Source organism: Dermacentor variabilis, chromosome 3 (assembly GCF_050947875.1).
Source record: "Dermacentor variabilis isolate Ectoservices chromosome 3, ASM5094787v1, whole genome shotgun sequence".
NCBI classification, from domain to species: Eukaryota; Metazoa; Arthropoda; class Arachnida; order Ixodida; family Ixodidae; genus Dermacentor; species Dermacentor variabilis.
Window position 1 is genome coordinate 60,346,998 of NC_134570.1, and position 23,835 is coordinate 60,370,832.

Consider the following 23,835-nt stretch of genomic DNA (forward strand, 5'->3'; position numbering starts at 1 on the left):
CACCTATAACTGTGGTCTCTCCATTTTCCTGTCTCCTGAACGTTTTTAGACATCAGAGGTTGTGCAAAGGGCACAACTTCGTCCTCCGGGATGGGGGATAGGAATCCCAACCAAGCGTTTGACCCTGGTTGTCCACCACTGGCTGCATTGAAGACAAGGGACCGCACTGACCTTTCCACTATTGCCCTTGAAACTTCCAACAGCTCAATGGTTGAAGAAATGAAATTGAATAACGATTTCACACTTGCCGCGGGTCGTCACGTGAAGAGAAAACTCAGGAGGACATCAACAGACAATGAATCGTTGCCCAGGCAAGACATTGGTAAGCAATCATTCACCGTTGCTTACGTCCTTACCACAGCTACCAACGATCTCAACATCTTGAACAGGCAAAGCTTAAAGAAGTATTTTGATCGAATTGCTCCACGTTTTGCGAATTATTACACTGGATTACAAAAAAGAAGCAGCGGGAAATCGCACGCTGAGATCACCTATAAACATACAGTGAGACGCAACTCAAGAAATAATATTGAAACGTCCAAGAATATAGAAGAAAAAGAAGATTGAATCGTCGCGACGGCACATCACAGTCCCCGTAGGCGTCGAAGTCTCTACAATAAAATTATTTTTTAACAGCTCTGATAGCGCCCGCGCAACATTGGTTGCTTGTATACTGTCAAATGCTCATATTCTGCGGCCTAAAACTCATGGCACGGTGTGAAAACGCGCACGCGGCGAAAGCGAAACAGTGCGTGGACAAGCATGCAGACGCGCAGTCAGTCGCTGCGAATCTGTGCGATCACTGCATTGGGGCTTCATTCTATTACGCTCCATTTAGTTATACAAACACTATAAGAGCATATTTCACATAGTTTGCTCTCAGCGTTTCAAGAAGCCGGTTCGGGAGAACATCGTGGCGACCGCGCGCAGTGGCGTTCACTGTACGTATCCGGTAAAGAGATAGCGTATGTAAACGATTCTGTGCTTTCAGTTTGCCCAAGATTATTATTTAGACAGTAAAAAACTTCTCTCGTTTCGAAAGTACTTACAGAAATGTCCGGGAGAGCTCGCGCGTGGTGTTTTCAGTGAGCGCTGACAGCAAAACCTATGAGGAGCACGCCGCGTGATCCCTCATACTACGCCAGCGAGGCGCTTCCGATAGATGGCGACTCCGTAACTCCTCGCCGCCAATAGGGTTATAGAGACAGAGTGAAGGGTACAGAAGACCTCCCCTCCCCCCCATGTCCCACTGTTTGCAAGCTTCTGCTGGCAATTGGAGGGGTACACTTTCTCTTGTCACGAGGCAGGCATCCCTGCATGCCTTGCAATCAGTTAAAATGATGCGCTTCCTGGCTATGTAGCCTGCTATGTAATAAACCAGGTGTGCATCACTGTGCTTCTCCACATAATCCACATGGTCCAAGGCAACTTCTGTCACTTCTGCTGTTTCGGAAGGTAGTACAGTGCCGTCCTAGGCGGTTTCTTAATTTTCTCGGAGCAGCTGCTACTCCGCTAGCAGGGACTCCAAAAGTCCAGGGAACACATTTATTCCCGTGCTGCTCTTTCTCTGCCAAGCTGTAAAAGCTCATGCACTACTGTAAAAGCTTAACACAGCTGCACTGCATAGACCACGAGAGCTACCTTGCGCAGCGCCATGGCCTGCGAGAATGACAGGCTAACGGCGCCCCCGATTGGAGTGCCAAATTTTCCCCCAGTGGTAGGAACGGGCAGCGGGGCCTCGCTAGGCAATGGTGGCGGCACCGCGGTCTACACACCTCCCCATTCTAGCCACCCTACTGATACGGCCAACACGACACAGGTCAAAATGGCGACCTCACTTGTGTACAGTTGGCTACTGGCGTGGCTAGTAGCGGCTGCGATACTGACTTTTCTAGATGGCGCTAGCTATGCACCATATTTAGCAGTTTCAATGAAAAACTGGCAACTTTTTTAAGATCCTCGAATCTAAACTCACCCTAGAGTTTGGAATATGATTATTTGAAAAAATCTATTGGCCTAGATTCGAATAAATACGGTAACTACGATGCGTTCAGTTCTCTGCGGACTACAGACGCCGGTTGCTAAGACGGCGCTACATGTTCTAGATGCTTTGGAACCACTCCTCACAGCTCTACAATAAGGCATCATGGCGCTACTTTTTGAAAACCAATTACAAAGATCCGCAATAATACAGTGGAATGCCAGAAGCCTACGAGGCCGCCTCGCAGACTTTCTGCAATGGATGTTCAAATACCAGTTTCCCGTGGCTGTAATACGTGAACCAAACATGACGTCTTTACTACGCATATCTGGATATGTGCCACTGTGGTCAAGGAATGACCACAATTTCAGCAAAGTGCTTACTTTTGTTCATCGGAATTTAACACGCTTTCGCAAAGACATTCCTCCATATGCTTCCAACGAGTACGTTTGCATAACGCTGAAGTACAAGCGGCGCATATTCTCAGTAATTGGAGGATATATACGCCAACATCGAGCATACTGTTCATATTTGCTGTACATACTGCAAACCTGTCCAGGTCCCCACATAGTCATCGGCAACTTTAATGCCCATCATACCATGTGGGGCTCTGCTTCGACGAATGCCTACGGTTGAAACTTGGTTGACTTCATGCTTAGTCAAGGCTCGATGGTTATCAATGATAACTCGCCAACATACCTTCGAGGCTCTTACTACAGCAGTTGTCTTGACAGTGCATTTTTCAAAGAGCCCGCTGTCTGCTACACGATGGTGTACTCATCTCGACACCCATAGAAGTGACCATCTACCAATATATATTCATTTGAAATGGTTACATTCCCTAGCTCCACACACTGTGCGTTCCATCAATTGGGCAACATTTTGAGAATCTGTGAACACTGCATGTCAAGCCATCCAATCACCATCCAATATTGAAGACGTCATTGCGACAACATTATGACACAACAGAACACCTATGTGCACTTTCACCTAAATCACCTATCGATGGCCAGTACGAGCGACTTTACGTGATATGGGATCGAGCAGAATGGAAATAGAGAAGGACCAAATCACCATTAGATGTCGCTGCATCCCGCCGGGCACAGTGTCATGTCCTGCGCCACCTTGACAAGCTCGACAAACAACACTGGAGATCATTCTGTGGCTCTCTGGTTCTGAGAAAACCTCTCTCTAGAATTTGGAAAATGGTGCGAAGTCTTCGATCGCCTCCACAACAGCTGCACCCGTTCAGTGCTGTGGCCATACGGCAAGGCCGGCGTGAAGTTGAGGTTGCCGATGACTTCTGCAAATTACTTGTGAGTGCCTCTAACAGTATACCAACGCAATCACGACTGACTTTTCCACCATCTATACCTATCTATCACGGTTATCTATAGATATATAGACGGTTATCTATATATCTATCATATATAGATAACCGTCTGGATGCACCTTTTACTAGGCCCGAGCTCGATGCTGTGATATCTACTTCCTCCCGCCAGTCATCCTGTCCAGGACCAGATGGAATTACACACTCCGATTTGTCATCTTGGAGTAGAAGCTCAAGAAATTCTGCTGACACAGCAACTGTTCCTGGCCACTGGAAGTGCAGTCGTCTTGTGGCTTTGCTAAAGCCCGGGAAATGCCCACATGATCTCTCACATTATCGGCCAATACCCTGGGCAAGCTGTTTCCGTAAAGTGATGGAGCGGATGGTACTGAGCAGACTGGAATGGCTACTCGAGAAAAGTGGCGGATTTCCCGATTTTATCAATGGATTCCGAAGAGGCCGATCGCCCATTGATGGTGTGATCGACCTAGTATCAACAGGAAAAGGGACACCATCTTCTGGTATGTGCAATATTTCTGGATATTAAAGGTGCCTACGACAACGTCTCCCACCATTTGATTCTTTGGGCACTTGAGGATACTGGAGTTGGCGGCGGGATGTATGCATGGCTGCACAGTTACCTCAGTGGCCGCACCATTTTCACGTCCACCTCGGATGGCGAGACTGATAGACATGACGTTCGCAGGGGTGTTCTGCAGGGTGGCATCCTTAGCCCAACAGTTTCGAATGTCATACTGGTGGATCTTGCAGATGAGCTATCTGAAACAACGCATATCAGCACGTATGCGGATGATATCTGTATCTGGTCATATGGGGTCATCATATGCCCACAAGTACATGCCAGGCTTCAACGTGCGCCTACCGTCACAGCGAAGTACTTGCGCCGTAGAGGCTTGCAATTATCAGCAACTAAGTGTGCAGTATTGCCATTCTTGCGCAAATCAATGTCACAATATCCAATCGTTGTCGACGGAATGGCGCTCCCTTTAGTACCCCACCACAGATTCCTTGGTGTGATAATAGACCGCAATCTTTCTTGGACCAAACATGTTACTGCGCTTAGGGCTAAACTGACTAACTTCATGCACGTTCTTCATGTAATATCTGGACTGAGATGGGGCCCCTCTGAGCAAAGTTTACTCCAAGTGTACCCGGCACTTTTTGTGGGCTACATACGCTACAGCATGCCTGTGCTATCTAACATGGGATCATCTTGTATGCGCACGCTGGAGAGCCTTCAGGCACAGGCACTGAGGATATGCCTTGGCTTGCCACGCTGCACATCAACTAAGGACACAATAGCAGAAGCATGGGCTTGTCCAATCGACATATACAGGCCTTGTGAACTTATGCAAACCTATCTTCGCCGGCTGACCAGACACTCACAGCATCCTCTGTCAATACTTCCAAGAATCAATCTTGACTGTGCTTTTTCTAAAGCAATTGCATGTTACACAAGCATTATACCTTCAAAGTTCCAGGCCACCAACATCCAGGAGACACCTCCATGGACATTGCCAAGACCACTAGTAAGGCTTCAGATACCCGGAATTATAAAGAAATCCCACGTTTCCTCAACTGGCTTGAAACAGCTCACCCTGTCCCATATATTTACATTATATAGTGGGACTGTACAAGTATATACCGATGGTTCGGTCACGCAGTCTGCCACAACGGCCGCACTTGTCCCCCCCCATCCCACAACCTGGAATTACTCGACGATTTCGATTAGACCACAAATCGACATCTACAGCTGCGGAACTTGCGGCAATACGGGAGGCTGTCCGTTTTATGAGAACGCAGACACCTCATAAATGGACAGTCTTGTGCGGGGCCAAATGTGTGCTACATGCGCTAAAATGCTTTTTCAAGAAAGGACCATATTACCTGCTTGTGTTGGAAATCGCTGAACTTCATCACAGTGCCGAGTTAAGACGCCACGTGATCACTTTTCAATGGATGCTTAGTCATTGTGGTGTGATTGGCAATGAACTTGCTGACAGTGAGACAAGATCGGCCTTCTCTTCCTCTGATGAACTACGGATTGCCTACTCACGACCTGATACCAACTCTATGATCAAGGCACTCATGCAGGACCTTACAAAGGCATACAGAGCCCACGATAACAACATCCACAGATGCCTATATATGATCGACCCAGATGGTAAATTCTGTTTGCCCCCTAAGGTTACGCGGAGCGAAACGTCATTGCTACACAGGATTCGGCTGGGCATTGCTTTCACCCGTCGCTACACACACCACCGCCAGTCGAACAGCCCTGCTTGTGAACACTGCCAGACGCCTGAAACACTGGAACACATACTGTGTGATTGCCCAGAGTATATGCTGGAGCGAAGGACGTTAGAAAGTTTCCTAGCCAGCGTTGGCAGGCAACCACTGTCAGAGGAAGCTATCATCGGCCCATGGCCTGACACTGCAACTTCAATGCTTGCAACTAAAGTGTTGTTGACGTTTCTGCAGGACACCAAACTCGACGAGCGGCTCTAGCAAAGCAACTGTCTCTTGCACATAAGAACTCACCACTTCTGTTATCATCATCATCCATCCCAGCACTTTCACTCCCCTTCCTTCTTCAGAGTGCAGAGTAGCAGACTAGAGCGCACTAGCTCAGGTCGACCTCTTTGTCCTTTCTGTCAATAAATTATATTCTATTATATATTCTTATTAAGTTTGATTACGACTACTGCTACCCTCTCATTAATGCTGTAGAATTCATCAAGGTTGCCTGCTATGTCCTTATTGATTAGGAATCCTACTCTATGTTGCTTTTTACCTGGGAGACCTCTATAGCAATAGACTTGGCCGTTAGTCAGCACTGTATAGGCCTCAGCAGTTTTACTAATCTCACTAAGGCCAATGATATCCCAAACATTGCCTGATAGTTCCTCGAAGAGTCATGCTAACTTAGCCTCACTCGAGCTCAGGTGTTAAAGGTTGCCAGGGTCCATCCCCCATTGGCGGCCTGTCCGGGTCCAGAGATTCTAAGCACCTTTTGCTGCATTACAGGTCTGACTGCCGCCTTGGTCAGCTGCTCCGCAGCTGCTGGGGACCGAGGGCCATTGGTTGATTGAATTACTCATTTGGGAGGAAGTGGCTGAACACTGCACCAGGGAGGTCGATTCCTCTTCTGGTGAGGGACTGACTTTTGCTGAAGCTTAGTCAAAATGACTGTCATACAGAACTAAATTGCAAACGTTATGTAGGAATAACGCTACGTATGACAAGATATTGCTCATGAAGACAAAAAAGAAAGCAAGAGAGCTCTATGCATTTCTCCAGCCTGTGCTTGCGTGTGGCAGATGCAAAGACCACAAAAGTGCAGCAAGCCATGGCCTTGCATCGTGACACAACCACCTCCATAGTAATAAAAACAATACTGGCTCACAGAAAAAAAATATAATTAATTATTTAGGGCACTCTGATGCTCACCAGAATCTTTTTTGAAGGTCTGGAGCATTTTGGACCTTCATTTATAGCAAAAGCAACGACAAGTCGAAAACATTACGCCAGTGTGTCTTCAAGACGCAGCTTTTTGCCACATTTTGCAAGTGCATCTCTCTAATGGAAGTCACGAAATCTTGAGCAAGCATTCACCCAAAAGTATCAAATGCATACCTTGCAGGCAAAGTGATCATCCCGTATCCTGTCCCATGTCTCCTGATCCTCGAACAGTAGGATCTCCCTGCTCGATGATCGCTCTTTCATACACAGCCGCAGCAGATGGAACAACCACTGCTTGGGATCCGCCGGCCCAGAGTAAGCTTTGTTGGGAAGGCAGTGCCACATACCGTGACACCACGACAGAGCCGTGTGCGTCCACAGGGACTGGCTTGAAGTGAACTCTTGCAGATAGCGGCAGGTGCTTCCAAGGCTCATCAGGTCAAACGGGTCCGACAGCTGTTGGCAGATCTTGAGCAACACGATGTCTGGCAGGTCCAGCATCGATTGCCCAGTGTCAGCAAAGCACTTGTGCTCCACTTTCTGCGCTGATGCTTTATGTTCACCCATCCTGCTCACTCTACAAAGCACAAAAATGTTGCAGTAGAAATGAGTAAGGTTATTCATGCAGTAACATTTCCAAACCTAAGTAAATGTTGGATGAAAATGACTTCCTAATATAAAATACCTTCCCATGTGCAAACACAGTGAAATATAAAGTCTGCGAGAAGTTTGCGAATAGTAATTTTTGAGACGGAATCTAATACGAGTCAATAGTGCCAGAAACGAATCGAATCAGGCCCTTTTCAAATAGTTTTCGAATAAAGACCAGTCGTTCTCACAATTAATATAAAATGATGTTTCAATCCTCTGAGGAGTGTTGCTCGCTGCTAGCCTGCAAAACTTGCTGGCAATCTATACCCTAGTATTCACAATATTAGCAAGTTTCTGCCGTAACACTGCACATTATGAAGTGCTGTTTATTAAAAGTAAAAATGGAGCATTATAAGCAGTTTGTTGGCATCCCAGAATTCTTTTGAATGCAAATGGTTGTGATTTAGAAGAAAAAGACTGACTCCCTGAGTGACATTATAGTGTGTAACTGCATAACTTCTCGCATTTTATGCCTACTATGGACACTGGGATGGAATTTATTGCACTTCCATTACAATTTTATGTTTTACTGCACACACTAGAAGATTTAAACCATTCAAAAACTGTTTGAAGAATATCTGTATTGACAAATACCAACTATTTATATTTTCCTATTTCTCGATTTCTAGTCTTGTTTATTACCATTGACGTAACCACTCCTGCTTAGGGCTCAAGACGGCCTGCACTATTTGTAAATAAAATAAATAAAATAAATAAAATAGGACATTATTTGATTCATTATTTACAATTTTGGAATATTCACACACCCCCAATTACTTTGTACATGGATGTAAGGACATTCACAACCGGGTGTGTCCAGTCAACTGAGGAGCTTGTAAATTTAAACAGGAGTTGTCTGCTATTAGCCTTCAGTTCGACAATAGCAGGTACACAAGGGTACCTCACATCACCAGAAGCATGTAGAATGTTATGTTCATTGAAGGAGAAAACGATCCCACTACAGCACTGGAAATTATTTAAAAGGGATGCAAAGTTTGCGAGACTGGCATAATAATAAATTGCTTTGCCTAAGCTGAGACAACAAATTTGTATACAGGCTGCCTAAAGAGGGATTCTTATCAAACGACTGGAAAATAATTTAGCATGAGTGATCAGCCACGAGCATATGCTCAGAAACTGGAGCCCCTGAACAACGACCGCGGCTCCTCCACAGCAAAATCACTCGGAGCAGTCTTCACGTGTGTCAGCCTCTCCCCCGCCACCGAGATTCCCAATAAGACAAAAACGGTTTCACCTGAGCTAGCTGGTTGATATTTTCTTTGGTGTGCAGCCTAAATTTACAGAGATCACCGTAGGTCAGCACACTCACTCACGAATACACTGCCTCGTACTCTCTCCACACTCATCTCACAGGCTTAGGATAGCACGCTAGAGAGTGAGTAAGGGTTAAGGCATGTGGGTATGTGTATGAGTTAGTGCCGGTGAGTTTGACCAGATATGGGTGTGGTCAGGAGTGGGTTCCCGTTAATGTGAACACGAACATGACTGTCAGCGTTGTGAGTGTACGTGAGTGTGCATGTGAGTAGAGCAAGTGCGAATGGAAGTGACCATATTAACGCCACTAAGCATTCGTGATTGTAAGTGAGCACTGACGAGCGTGAGTGTACAAGAGTGTGAATGAGTGCATAGCCTGCAAAAATATTGGCAAACGAGTACAAGCGAGTACCCACCTAATCTGCCGACTTGCGGACAGGACAAATAAGAGGCAAACACAACACATGCTTCGCTAGAGACTGAAATCTCTACTTAAAGCACAAGAAACATATATCTAAGGCACATGTAGTTGGAGAGGAAAAAAATCTGCACCCGTAACGATTCTGCATAAATCTAACTACCAGCCGGCACCAGAAGCAATCGAATGGTCACATTTTAAGCATCACGTTTTTCATACATTAGTGGTGGTCCACATAATTTTAAGACTTTACGTAGCAAAAAAACTGCACAGTAAGTAATAAAGATGGAGCCAGTTATGACTGGCAAATGTAGGCACATAATGCCGTAGTTACCACATAAATATATGTAGTGACACTATTGAACCTTTTTCATGTCTCAACCAAAATAGAAAGAGGCAAACAATGTTTAAAACAAAATAATGCAGAAATAAGTTGCATTCTTGCATGCCATCAGAGAAAAGTACATAGAAACTACCGCACTAACCTGCCGTAAACCTTGCACAGCTAAGGTTTACTGTTACTCATTTAAAGCAGAAACGCAGTGCAGTGGCAAGAAAAAGTTTGGGGACCAAAGGTGCCGCGGTTTTATTTTTTTCGCGGACTATGCCGTCCAGCTGAAATCAAGAGCGCACGCCTAAGTGCGCAGGCTTCACCAATACCATCGCGGAGCTGCGCTCGAATGTACTGAAATTTTTTTCTGATGCCGTGGTCTCCAAACTTTTATTCTCGACTGTACGTTTTTTGGGAAATAATGTACAGTATATGCTACATCATTGAATGGCCGATAAAGTTTTATCGCTAGCAATTATAAAGGCACTTTAAAAATGTGGAACGTAACGGCTTAATTTGAAAATAAAGTCGTTGGTCCGTCGTTTAGTCAACTGTTCTACTATCTGCGCACTCGACGGGCGAGTCACGTGCCACATGTTGCGGAAGTCACCTCTTTTCCGAAAGCACTGTAAACATAGTTATTCAGTACAAAAATTTTATGGCTAAAAGATATCGTAATTAGTGACACTACTGAGGCTGTTAAAAAAATTCCGCGGAGTTCCGCACTTCTATACAAACAAATTAAGCAGCAGCTTGCGTCGTCTGCTTCTGTCAAAACTCTGTGTTTTAGCAATTACAAACAACGATCTGGAGTACGTGACAGACAAAACATTTAGCTTTCACGATGGCGCGTGCAATTTGGACAAATCGACATGTGACATGTGAGGCTTAAGTCGCTATGAAAACCTTAGATATAGGCTCTTCGAATGGGCATCCAAGCGATGCATCGATGACAAAAGGAATGCGTACAATGGAGGCGCGTAGAATGTTGGAATAAACCTTTCTTTTTTGCTTTGTTCTATACTACAGCGAAAGCTCAAACGACAATCTGCGCTGCAGCCTTGATGTCGTGACTCAACCGTTTTAAGATGTGGCGCATCGATGACTACAAACAAGTTACGTAACAACAAGCTGATTTCAAGTTGCGCTACGACGCTGGTCTTTGCACTTATTAACCGCTAAACACGTGAAGACTCGACAACAATTCCCAAGTATTGAAGCGAAATAAACGAACGTAGTAGGTCGCCCGAAAGCAACGTTGTACAAGTGTAAGCACAAATGATGTTGCAATTGCGCAGATTCTACCGAATGAATCAACAAACAAAAGTGACAACCGTCATAGTGGATGAGATAGACGACTTACAACTTGCGTGACGCGTGCACAGGCAAAGCAGTTCAACGCTCAATTTCAAGCATGCACCATACCTGCACTACAAACATACTTGCCGCACTACATAACAAGGCAGAAAAACAAATCAAAACTTGCCTTCTAACTGATAGCTGAATGAAGAGACTCACGAAGGACAAATGATTCAACGCTTCAACCCTTTCAAAACGAAAACGTACCTAGCGGCCTCACGCGTCGTAAAAATACTCACTTTAGAAAGTTAAAGCCATGAAAACCACAGATATGCAAATATATAAAAAAACGAAGTTCTTTTCACCTTAAAGCTTCTGAGTGAGTTCAAGAAAGAAAAAGGGTTATTTTTTTGTTGTTGTTGTTAAGTAAGTACTGGCAAGTGCTGTTCCCTAGTGTTGTTTTTGAAAAGTTTTCTAATTAAAGTTATTTTCTCCGCACATACCTTGGGACTAAAATTTTCTCCTATCGTAAATGGAGACAGTGAAAATATTTTGTTAGATAAGTTGGTTGTATTGACTTCTTGTTTTAATACTTGTTCACTTGCTAGTAACTTCCGCTTCCGGGTTCTTTCGCCCATGGAGCAAAATGGCGCCCTTTACAATTTTCTGAGATTAGCAAGTTCTTGTCGGCGATGCCAAAAAACATGACGAGTTTGTTGTCTTGAAGGCGCCTTGAAGTGACGAACGAGTGAGTCATGCCAGCCGTAATCATGGACAATGGGCTGTGGATGCCATCGGCTCTCACCAGCCCTCCAAAGGACACCATCACCGCTCACAAACTCTCCTTGCTCGTGCTCGTGTCGGAGTACTGTCGCGTCAAGATGCGTCGGCACGTCGAGCCGCACGAGGAGCCGTGGACGCACACGAGTCAGCACTGCCGGGACTTCGCCGTCCTCTCTTTGAAGCTCCTGCAGAGTCCCGACATAACGTTTAGCGATTTGCTCGCCGCGCTGCGTCCCGTACTGCACCCGAAAACGCTAGACCTCTTCACCAACGAGCTGGCCATTATCCGCGACGCCGGCGTCGCAGGGATCATGGACTACGCTCCAAATCTCGACAACTTGCTCGCCGATCCGGTCGCGGCCACGCCCGCCGTGCTTCACAAGAGCAGCGTCTTGGGACTGTTTGTGCGGCGGATGCTCCTTGCCCTGGACAAACTGAACTTCAGCGGACTCGTCAATCTGCACAAGAGCTTCTGTTCGTACTACGACGAAGGCTTGAGGCGACCAGAGATGGCGGCGTTCGAAGAAGGCGACCTCGGGGCGCGACCGGCGGCGACGCAGCGCCAGGCCGATCTGTTCCTGGCGCAGCAGGTGATGCTGATGCAGCTCAATGAAAAGGCCGCCCTGCCACCGCCGCAGCTGCAGCGACGTATCAACGAGCTTCTGGCCGGCAGCAAAGACCTCTTCGAAGCCCACTACCTCAGTTTCCTCAACTGCCTCGCCGTTCGCGAGTACAGCGGCGCCGACGACAGCTTGCGGCATTACTTCGACCGCGCCGTGCCAGCGGCGCCCGAGACCAAAGGCACAGCCGAAGACAGTGGCTCGACTCGCAACCTTCGCTACGCGTCGTTCAACCTGGCCACGCTGCACTCGAAGATGGGCCACCGCGGCGAAGCCCTGATCGCCCTGCGCGAAGCGGTCACCCTCGCGCAGGACGCCAACGACTCCGCCTTTCTGCAGCACGCGCTGTCCTTCCTCTGCCGACTTCAGGGCAGCCGCTGCGACCCGTCTCAGCTGCGCTGTCTCATCACACGCGCCTCCGAGCTGGGCCTGCACAGCGTCGCCTCGTTCGGCATACAGGCGCTCGCGCGCGTCGAAGGCGAAGCCGGCATCGCGCCCAGCACCGTTTTCGAGTTGCTAGGCAAAAGCGACCTCCTCAACTGCCAGCACGCAATGTCCGAGCCGGCTGGCACGGCTCTCGCGGAGCGCGCGGCGCTCTGGGCCTTCTACGGATTTCAGTCCCTTTCACAGCTGCAGTCGCAGTGGCTGCTGCACGCCTCCCGAGGAGATCCACTGAGGGCCGCGGGCGTGCAGCCCCTGGGAGAAGTAGCAGCCCTGGCTCTACGCAATCTGGCCGTCGCTTTCACATGGCAGGGTCACTACCAGAACGCCAAGGACGTGCTGAACTTTGCCAAGTCACTGTTCCCGCAGTACTCGGACTCGTACAAAACGCTCAAGTTGTGTCACCTCATCACCTCCTTTAACGTGGCCCTCTTTCAGGCGTACTGGCCATTGGTGGAGAAACTCGCATCGGGCATTCGAGTCCTGGATCGCTACGAGGGCAACCTCTGCCGGGCGCGCTCCCTTCTTTGGCAGGGCCACTTCACCGCAGCTTTAGACTTGATCAACACATTATTCAAGGAATGTTGTGATGAAGGAAAAGACTTTGTTGGATGTGTACCCCACTTTAAAGGCCGATTGTATCACTTGAAGGCAGAGCTCTTCATTGAAGCTTCACAGCCCATGCTTGCCATTCCTGTTCTCTGCAAAGGTCTTATGCATGCTGAGAAGCATCACTTGGCCTACGTTCGAGCCATGCTTGTTGTACTGATGGCAGAAGTTCAGTTCCAGATTGGCCTCCCAGGACATGCGAGCACCCTTCTTGATGAAGTGGTAACAATAATCCTGTCTCATGGCAGCCTTGCAGACATTGGACAGCTGTGCCTTTTGCGTGCAAAGTGCGCATTTTCTAGCAAGGGGGTAGAGGCAGCCGGTGAAGCAGTCAAACTTGCGACAATGGCGCTAGACACTTATATAAAGGTGCAGCTCAAGAAGGGCATAAGAGACGCAGCCTACTGGCTTGCTTTGACTTGCAATGCGGTTGGGCTGGAGGAGCAACGAAATGCAGCTGCCCAGCGATTTCGTCAGGTTGATGAAGAAATGGCAGAAAAATTGTTGTATGTTGTATAAAAATTATTTTCTGTTTCTGACTAGTTGACATTGTTGCTTGTTTCATTTTCACTTTCAGGCACTGTTGCTGAACATTTTACTTCAGTATACTGCATTCCTGCCTGTGTATCAGGTCCATTCTTATTTGCAAAAACCCAAGTTACATGTTTACTTTAACTATTTCACTACTATCTTGTATTTCAGCTTTTTGTAATGTCTGTATAAACTAAGCCTATGCTTTTTGCATCTCCAGATATTAAGTTTAATCCACTTGCTTGAGTTTTTCTTCAGTTTACTGGATGAGTCAAATCTCAATAACAACACAAACTTAATTTAAAACAAAACGCGCTCTGTGGGCATTAACTTGCTTGCATTGCAATATCTTGAGCTTCCATTTTATGGAACAATGTCTTTTGCACAAACCATTCAGCTGTTTGTAAGCAACCATCTCTGCAAAGCAAACATTTGTAATGAGGGACATGGTTGTCATCCTTACTGAGAACTGTAGGAATTGCTTGACAGAAATGAAGGCAATCGTATTATGTGGGCACGTTACTTGACTTGGAAGCGTTGAGCCCACCTTGTACTCTAAAGAGCAGTATAGTATACATTTCTGCATGTATTACCTCCAGCAGAGCTTGCCTGCCATCTTTCCATAGCAGTTAACAGCTCATATTGCCTGTAATAAGGAATGGCTGCAATCCTTGCAACATTCTGTTATATAAGCACAGCAGATGGAAGCAAGAGGTAGATTCTTCTATCTTAGTTGGGCCTAGCGGCAGCAGCCTGTTTGTCCTCTGCAAGTTTGACCATGTGTCACAAAGAGTTGACCTGAAAGTAAAATCACCTGCAATAAACTGCAATGAAATTTCACATTGTAAATGGTACACAGTATTACTACTGAGGCAATCTTGGCAAAGTTGCAGGGCTGGTAATTTTATAAGTTTTTAGCGCCACCTAAGTAGATGATGCCTAATATGACGAAAATCTCAGACCATGGCCTTTCCAAGGAAGGAAAACGTCTCCTTCCTTCATGGCCTAGCTTAGACCCAAGCTCTGCACTGGTCCTCAACATTCCAGATTCTGTATAACTTCTTGCAACCAATAATAGTGAGTTTCATTTTTCTATTCCTCTATCAAAAATGTGCTTTTGCAAGCTTTTCATGACATCCATTCATATTTTGAACATTTTTTTACCTAGAGGCTGCTTCACATCTACACTATCTGAAACTAGGTCAAAAATGTTGCAGTTGACAAAGGTAATTCTTAATCTCAATAAGTTAGTTCAGCTCTTCCTTAGGGAATAGTTGTGATTTCATCAATTTATTGTCAAGTAGTTACATTTCGTTGTGAACTCTTGCACGTCTTTTTTTTTGCACTCTTGCACATGGCAACCATGTGGGCATGAAACCATTTCGTTAACTTCTGCAATAAAGAAGACAAGCTTCAAAATTTCTCCTGCGCTGGGTTGAATTAAACCCGCGTCACACGGGTTTCTCAAGCACAGAGCACTTTAGCGAGCTGTGCCACGAATGCACTGTGTATGTGTTGCTCTTCAATGAATTTCTTTCATGCCAATGTCAGATATTATTGTGACTTGCTTCACGAATGCACTAATATGGGCCAGTCCAGTGAAATTCATTCAATCCAACTTGGGTCACTGATTGTATGCCACTGGGTATGCAGCCAGCGAGGGAACAATTCTCAGCGTTCGTACGCACCGGCACGCAACGCATCTCGGAGGGAAATCGTGCGAGAGCGGAGCCTGGCTGCAGAACGTGCCTCATAGATTACGCGTATGCCATGCATTTCGGAGGCCACGCGCGGGCTTCGCGGCGGCGCCGTGGGATGGCGCTACGTGTCAGAGAAACATGAGTCCGGCCGCAGTACACGTCTTTGCCCACATACGCTCTCCACGCTCATCCCCTCGGCCTCCGTCACCATGCGAAACTTACGTATTCCGCCATCTTGTGGTGCCGAGCGGAATCAACGTCACATCAGCTGTGTAGAGGTGCGAACGTTATGGCCAGCGTACAAGAAGCGAACCGAAAATTTTGGAAACTCTGGAAGCGTAAGTGTTGTGAGCGACGAACCGGGAAACGGCGTACATCGAAGGTTGGCACTACTTCGCTAAAGCGGCGGTGGCGCGTGGGCGGGAGGGGCTTTAATGCGCACCGGGGCGCACTAGCGGTTCCCACTACTTCGGGCCAGCTTTTCCTCTAGAGTTAGTTATATTAACTGAATGGGGTGCAACATCGGAGTTCACGCAAATAATTTCGCGGCGGCGGCGCTAGATGGCATCGCGCGGTCAAGTTCCTATGGGTGGGCAGCGCAACCCGGACGAAAGACGAGGGGAAGTGCACAACACGAGCGCAGACTAACAACTGGTTTATTTTTTTCAAACAAAGGCCTATAATATACAGAAAATGTAAACACGTGTAAAGTGACGTTTACAAGGGTGTTAGCCAATCTTGCCGTTCAAAAAATCTGTTTCTTTATCCTGAAGAGTGATAGAAATCTGGCTGACCCATGCGTCCGAATTTACATGCATGAAGTAGGCTTCCACAATCTCGTGGTTGATTTGATTCATATTTTTATACAGTATTTCCGTTTGTTCATACATAGGTTCGCATAAGCAAACTCTACAATGTGCGGCCAGATTAGAACCTGTTTCATTACTGATCGCACCTTGGTGCTCCCTAAGGCGGATGTTAAGGCACTCGTCAAACACTCGGGGCGGCTTGTGGCATGCTCCGTGGGTCTACGGTATTCCACTTTCGTGCGGCAAAAAGTACTTTGGGCAGACGCACCTGGAGAAACTTCGTGCGACCTCGAAGAATTATTCACTAAAGTAAAGGCCTTATATGAGGGTTTGCAAGACCTCATAGCAGGAGACAGTTCACTCACACAATCTGAGTTCCCTCGCATTACCAATTGTAATTGCATTATGCTTCGCTATCACTAATAGAGCTTCACCTATCCAGAGAAACTGCATTTTCTTTTAAACCGTGAGTCTGATCACACCTAGCTAAATGCTGTGTTCGTTTGTACTGGAAACGTCTCGGACCACTGCAACCGCGGCGCGCAAGCGGGCATGTCACGTGTTTTTTTTTTTTTCGCGGGCATCTGCAGTAAGCGGAAAAACACTAATGCCTAATAGATGGAAAGTTGCAAACTCTTTAATCGGACGTTTTGCAAACTGCTCTACAACTTTCCAATTTGAATATTTTGCCTAACTTCGTTGCTTCCGAAGTTGGTCAATTAATTTTGACCACTTATGCAATTAAGCAGAATACAAAAAATAGTGTGACTTAATCCGTGTAATAGTCAGCAAGGTGCATTTGTTTGCGACGTCTTAGAGTGCACGGGCATATTTTTAAACTCTGGCTAAAGTTAGCTGTGACACCTTGTATATCTGTGGTTGAGGAATAATGCGCATTTATTTTATTCGAAAACATAAAGAGATACGTTAATACGCCGGAACAACTTGAAGACACGCTTTCTTTTTTTTTTTTTCTTAGTAAACCGATGGGACACGCGACCAGAATTGAGTTTCTTAGGGCCGTATAAGGGTGACACCAAAGTCAGGAGCGACAACTCTTGAGGTAAATTCCTTTTCCAAACCTAAGTTTTCAATAAAACGCTTCGTAGAACATGTCACAGTCAAACGTGCAGTTATTATTAATGTGATCTGCATTCTTAGCCTAAGTCCCCCACTTTGGCGTGCTACTTCTTTCTGCTATCTATCTATCTATCTATCTATCCATCTATCTATCTATCTATCTATCTATCTATCTATCTATCTATCTATCTATCTATCTATCTATCTATCTATCTATCTATCTATCTATGTTGGCAGGCGATTCAACCTGTAGTTGATGTTGATAAAAGACAATGCCTCTCTGGGTGAGTTAGGTGGGAATGTGAATGTGAATCGGGGGCGGAGTCAATGCGTGAGGGGTGTATAAGGAGCGTCGGACTTAACTCGATTTATTGCACTTTCTTTGGGATCGCGGCCCAGATTTTTAGACCACACATACCATGTAACGGGCCACGTTCTTATGATACAATACTCTCCGAATCGACCCACGTTCTGAGACTGCACGTACCTACGGGAGCGCTCATTTCCGAAAAGAGTGCCGCCGTACGGCGGCTCCCCCTCATCATGTCTATGTCTACGGCGATGCACCCTTTACAGGGATATCGAGCCATGGGGTTAATTTTTTACTATGTAGGCGCTAATTTCTCTCGGGCCTTCATGTTTACTTGCTTTACAATCGCTTCTTACCTCGTTGAGACCTGCATTTTAATATGTTTTGTGACTCACAACGACGCCCTGGAGGTGCGAAAGGGCCGCTTTCTTTTTTTTCTGGAAGGGGTTACGAGATCGTGAGATCCCAGATACGCCAAGCCCATATGAAGTCAGCTAATGCGGGGGAAATTAATTAAATTCTGGCGCTTTACATGTCAGAACCAGGCTATGATTATGAGGCACACTGTAGTGGGGCACTCCGGAATAACTTTGTCCCCCAGGGGTTTTTAAACGTGCGCCCAACCCACGGTACACTGGCGTTTTTGCATTTCGCTCCCATCGAAATGCCGCCGCCGTGGTCGGTATTCGATCTCGCGTCCTAAGGTTTAGAGGCGCGCCGAAGCTACTACGCCACCGCGGCGGGTGAAGGAAAGGCTGAGGAACATGGATGGAAATAAATGGGCGCCTAAAGTGCACAAGTATTTGTACCTGAAAAGCGAGGACACCGAATGGAGGAAGAGGTCAAGAAAATTGGCAACCAAGTGCGGGGTAACTTTATGTGTGAATAGTCAACCAGAAGTCACGAAAAAGAAAGCGAGTGAAACAGAGCCAGTAAATTAGATGCGAAGGATAGAAACAAAGAAGACCAGGGAGATTTACAAAACTTACAATAAAGAAATTAGAAAGAAAAATTGGCATAATTACGCGGGGCAGTGCCTTGCTATTTGAGGTCCGAGCTGGCTGCCTAGGGACAAAAACGTAACGGAGCAAGTATTTGTAACAGGATGAAGCATGCGTGTGCCGCAGCAAAAGAAAAAAAATTGTGTAGACAACAGTAGCACGTGCTAACGGAATGCGGAAGTATTCGACCATCGAGACCCGTACGAAACGTACACCTTTCAGAAGCGCCTACTCAGAAGTCGAGATAAGCAAAAGAAGTTTAGAGTATTGATGAAAAAAAAAAAAGCACGCAGGCAGACTCCACTCTAGTTGAAATCTGTACGTAAAGCGAAGCATTCCTGGTTTTACTGGCTTATGAACCATGCGTGTTTGTGTATATGAAGTGTGGTTTTCGAGGTACAGATATTGGTAAGAGCAGCACATTTCTTTATTACGCTTTATGTACCTTAAGTGGTCTAAATTTCAAAGCCATCTATAATTTTCTAAATGCACAAGGCAACGAGACTCTGCGAACATGCATAATGCACTACTAAACGCAGCGCTAACGTCTGTCGAGGTGGCGAAATAGAAACGCACCAAGTGTCTTAACGCGCTGGCATACGTACAATAAAAAACTAACTTGGCGCTGGCTTGCCCGAGAGAAAGGGTGTTCCATGCTGCCTGTCGACGCATGCGCCCATGCGCATCAGAATTGTGGGATATATATAAAGGTCCTGTGTTTGGATGCTGACATCGCATAGTTTTAATAATGTTTATTTAAATATTCATAAAGCCATACCGATGAGTTTGCAGAGTCAAAAAGCCGTCTGAAGCCGAAAGAATTCGCAGTTCCGCCCGAAAGGCGAAGCACCGATTGCGGTAGCATATTAGTAGACAGCTCCACTTCCCTCGTTTTGAGAGTACTTACAGAAACGTCCAGGAGGGATGCCGTGTGGTGTTTTTATTGAGCGCCGTAAAAGCCGAACTTATGAGGAGTACGCCACGTGATCCCTCATACCACGCAAGGGAGGCGCTTCCGACAGATGGCGACTCCGTAAGTCCTCGCCCCCAATAGAGTGCTTGCGAAGTTTGCCTTGAGTAGTGCGTACTCCTGAGGAAGAAGCTGCCTACCGCAAAAGCGAAAATGAGGTGAAAGAATGGTGAAGCAAACGACGGCTTGAGAAGTTTGACTTGCATGGTGTAACACTCGGTTTAACTAACACAGCTTTGTTGTTCGACCATGTTCCCGGATTGGAAGCTAGGAGCGGCTTTTTTTTTGTGTGCTCAGAGCAGTTGCGCATAACACTGAGAAATGTAATATATAGTAGTATCTTTTGTGCCAACATACGATTGTTGTGTTTAGAAAAAGTTTATTCATCAAGAGACGATACGAACAATGAGTCACAATCACGGCACAATTCCACCAGGACGATCACATATACAAAGTACGAGCACTGTATGCAAATAAGTGTCCGAGTCCTCACTCACTAACACATAACCACACAGACCCACGCAACACAGCAACTAATTGTCACGTTATATAAAAGGGTGTTGACATATACAGTGTACAAAACAGTTAAACACAATGATGATGCGACAGAGATATTTCACATAGTTTTGAAGTTTTGCTAAGAGTTGGGTATGAGTATGAGAGCACAGAACACCTATATATATAATGATGAGGGCTCGCAAGACAACGTTTTCAACCGCCGCTGCACGCGGCAGGGCCACGCGGTACCATTTTGTATAACTTGAATAGTTTGTCAACGTACCTGCGTGGACTATTTTACAAAGTGCTTTTTTTTCATATTTACTATTTGCAAAAAAAAGCTGATATGGCGGAATGCATTTGTACACGTAGCATAAGGCTTTTATCCAACTTACGCTTGAAAAACAACATGTACAGCCGTCAGCACGCTTAACACGAACGCTCCAGAGCGTGGCCTGGACCAGCTTGGACTGACGCCAGCGCCGCGATGTGTTGCGCTCAGTTATCTCGGTATGTTTGCAGCGGCTTACGATAGGCAGAGCGCAGCTCGATTTGACTGCTCGTCTTGCCTTTCGCTTGTGCCTGAGCGGCGGCGAGAGTGCGCTCACTTGACATGTCCGTTCCGCCACGTTTCGCTCGTGGCTGCGGTCTCACGAGCGTCCAGAAAACACGTTGCGGTTTGCTTATCTCGGCAAAGCGTAACGGCGGGCGACAGCTGGCGCGCCTTTCGGATTTGGCCTCCAAAGCTGGCGCTTCAAGGAAACGATAAATAGGAAAAGGAGAGCAAAATGCAGGTTTGTGGCGTTTGTAAAGGTATGGCACAATAAATAATTCTGCAAATCCTAACAAATTCACGTAATATGTAAAATTACATATCGAATTTGTCCGCTTTGAATGATCTAACGGATGCCTTCTACAGAACCACGATATCTGTTCTTGACGCAGAGCTATGAATTTGTAAACTTCGTGCTTCTATTTTTTTTTCAAGCTGTCGAGTAATTAAACATCTTTTTAACAAAACGCAAGCCCTAAATCGAAATTTCGCTTCCAACAGTCATTAGAATTGAACTTTCTCTCTCAAATGCAACGAATTTCATTAAAATCGGTCCAGAGGTTATCTCAAAAAACGTTTTTGCGTTTTACATGTATTTGAATAGGCCGCGTCGGAGTTGGGCCCGAGCTAAAGCTCCCTCTTAAGCGCAATAGCTGCGCTACATATTATGCACGCCTCATCTCTGTGTTTGCCGTTAGACCATCGATGTACGTACGCGCGTATAAGTGTCTGTTTGCCACCACATTCACTGTACACGTGTGTTTATCTGTGAAACATCATTTGTACATGTTGCATCCATGTCAGTGTATTCTTCTTCCTTCGAAGATCGGAGGTGGCGGGTTCGAACACCTTGTGGTCTACCGACTACCAGCGAAACCGCGATTAAGTGCAGCTCTACTTCGCGCCTCTGCGTGGAGCGCATAATTAGCCGCACGGCGAACTAGCCCTGGACGTCATATCAGTGTATACGTGTGTCTATGCATCCCAAGCTCGTGCTTCGTGATTCTCGTGAAAGTACGGTGCACCGGACAGGCATCCTATGTCACTGGAACTTAATCGCCTGCGAAGTAATAATTTTTTTTTTCAAATGCGATTAGCATTCCATGGGAACGCGTCACACAGTCTGCGGTATACTTTGCCAGTCTGTCTGTTTGTCCGTATTTATCCGGTGCTGAGCGGAGTCGAACCCGCGTCGTATACATTCAGACAGTCTTGTGTGAAACAAGACACGCGCCACGCGTGGAATTCGCGGTGGCACCGCTAGATGGCGCAGTTTGCCTGCAGAGGGAAGTGCGAGAAATGAGCCTTTGTTGCGTACGCGCCTCATAGATGACGCGTTTCGGTGGTGTACAATGCCGCGTCTAGTTGTATTTTTTTTTTCAATGCTAATTGCATCCTCGTAGGCATTCGTCTTGAGATATGGGTACTACCGGAATTTGTTTTTGAAGAACACACCAATACACTCCCTTTGCATATCCGTATACCTGCAATAAGCCTTTTGACTTGAGAATTGCTATCGTCTGTTATATTTGCACGAGTCATGTTATCCTCTTCGTTTACTCACTACACCGTTAATTTGTTTTCAAGCACCACGATTCTGGTTGTAAGATATTTAAGTGTACAATGCTATTTCTTTCGTGACAGCAGTGTGTTTGTGGTTCCAGAAAAAATACAGCCGTGTTTCTTCTTTGGGGGGGGGGGGAGGGGGGAGGCACCTAGAAAGTTTGTGACAAGATAAATCGGCAGATTTTACGCTTATGTGGGAATCGGCGTTAAGCGAAGCTTTCGGTGACGCTTGCGCACACGGTAAAGTAAATGTTATACAAACGCAACGCCAATTGCCGGAATGCTTCCGGAAAAATGACGTAAATGAAGCGTTGCTTTACGAAAATTAAGCGTTAATGACATTAGGGCAATTCAATGTTTAACCAAACGTAGCACGATAGGGCAAGTGCAACGTGATGAAGCAAATGTTTAGATGCATGCTCGGTGTCTATTTAAGGGTGACAGAAATGCGCATTAAATGCACCCACCAACTACAGGGATGACTTAGGTTGCCAGCTTCTTGCACACCTCTCGGTTGCCGACTTCTTCACTTCTCGCCTCTGTGGTTGGTAGAGGTGTTGACGGCAATGGGATGACATCGTTATAATGACAGTGGAATGATCGCTTAACAGGGCTGCGTTGCCGTATCCGCCGCTCCTCGATAACATCCCGGGGATCCGGCACGGCCTATACGCCGACGACATTACCATCTTGTCGTCCACAGGGCCCATCGGGGCAATGGAGAGCCGCTTGCAGGAAGCGGCAGACGTGGTGAGCGACTATGCTAAGTCATGCGGCCTCAGCTGCGCCCCCCAAAAGTCGGAGCTACTCCTGGTCTCACCGCGAAAGAAGCATGCATCCGACTCGCCCACTATCAACATACAACTGGAGGGACACACCATTGTTCCGTCTCAGAGCGTAAATATATTGGGAATGGTTTTCCAGTTGGATCGCACCAACACAATATTAATTCACAAGCTTAAGAATACGACAGCCCAAGTAACCCACATGATCCGGTGAATAACAACCAAGACAAGAAGCATGGGGGAGGCGGACACGCTTCGGCTTGTCCAAGCCTTCGTCATGTCTTGAATAACTTACGCTATTCCATACGCACTACTCAACGCGACGTAACTCAGGAAAATCAACACAATGATCAGAAAGGCATATATGCACACGATGGGCCTGCCGATCAGTACGTCCACAGAATGCCTACTACGACAAGGTGTGCACAACAGGGCCGAGGAGCTGATCGAGACACATTTATCTAGTCAGCGGGCAAGACTTGTGGTTACGGAAGCCGGGAGGTCTATCCTCTTACGCCTGGGGCTCTCTGCCCCTTCAGCCATCCGCCGCTTCAGACTGTGAGCTTACCCCATGCCATCCGGAGCAACATCACCGTACGTCCTCTACCTCGCAATATGCACCCAGTGCACCACGCCGAGCGAAGGGAGGCCCGGGCCTTGGCCATACACAAGCAATACGGGACTTTACCCTCTACAGCCTACACGGACGCGGGGTCTTACCCCAGACGCGCAGCCACAACAGCCACCGTAGTCGTCAACAAAGAACATCGGAGCAGCATTTCGCTCACGCGAAAAAATCCCCTCCAAGCCG

At 46.6% G+C, this 23,835-nt stretch overlaps 2 protein-coding genes across 6 annotated transcripts in view; one reads left to right on the forward strand and one right to left on the reverse strand.

The window, feature by feature from the left end:
• Positions 1–11,152, reverse strand: part of LOC142575726 (uncharacterized) — a 32,959-nt gene extending 21,807 nt beyond the window's left edge. For 2 of the 5 annotated variants that reach the window (XM_075685313.1, XM_075685309.1), the window contains exons 1-2: positions 10,833–10,973; positions 6,969–7,371 (exon numbers count right to left, since the gene is read on the reverse strand). In XM_075685313.1, coding sequence (XP_075541428.1) covers positions 6,969–7,361 — 393 coding nt within the window. In that variant the 5' untranslated portion in view covers positions 7,362–7,371; positions 10,833–10,973. Of the gene's footprint in view, positions 1–6,968; positions 7,372–9,623; positions 9,826–9,977; positions 10,051–10,832; positions 10,974–11,067 lie in introns of those variants that run through there. The other 3 variants (XM_075685311.1, XM_075685310.1, XM_075685312.1) reach the window with 3 other exon arrangements.
• Positions 11,153–11,372: 220 nt separating this feature from the next.
• ida (anaphase promoting complex subunit 5 ida) lies at positions 11,373–13,763 on the forward strand. The gene has a single exon (XM_075685306.1). The coding sequence runs from the start codon at positions 11,524–11,526 to the stop codon at positions 13,738–13,740; it is 2,217 nt and encodes a 738-aa protein (XP_075541421.1). The 5' UTR covers positions 11,373–11,523; the 3' UTR covers positions 13,741–13,763.
• The last annotated feature ends 10,072 nt before the right edge of the window (positions 13,764–23,835 follow it).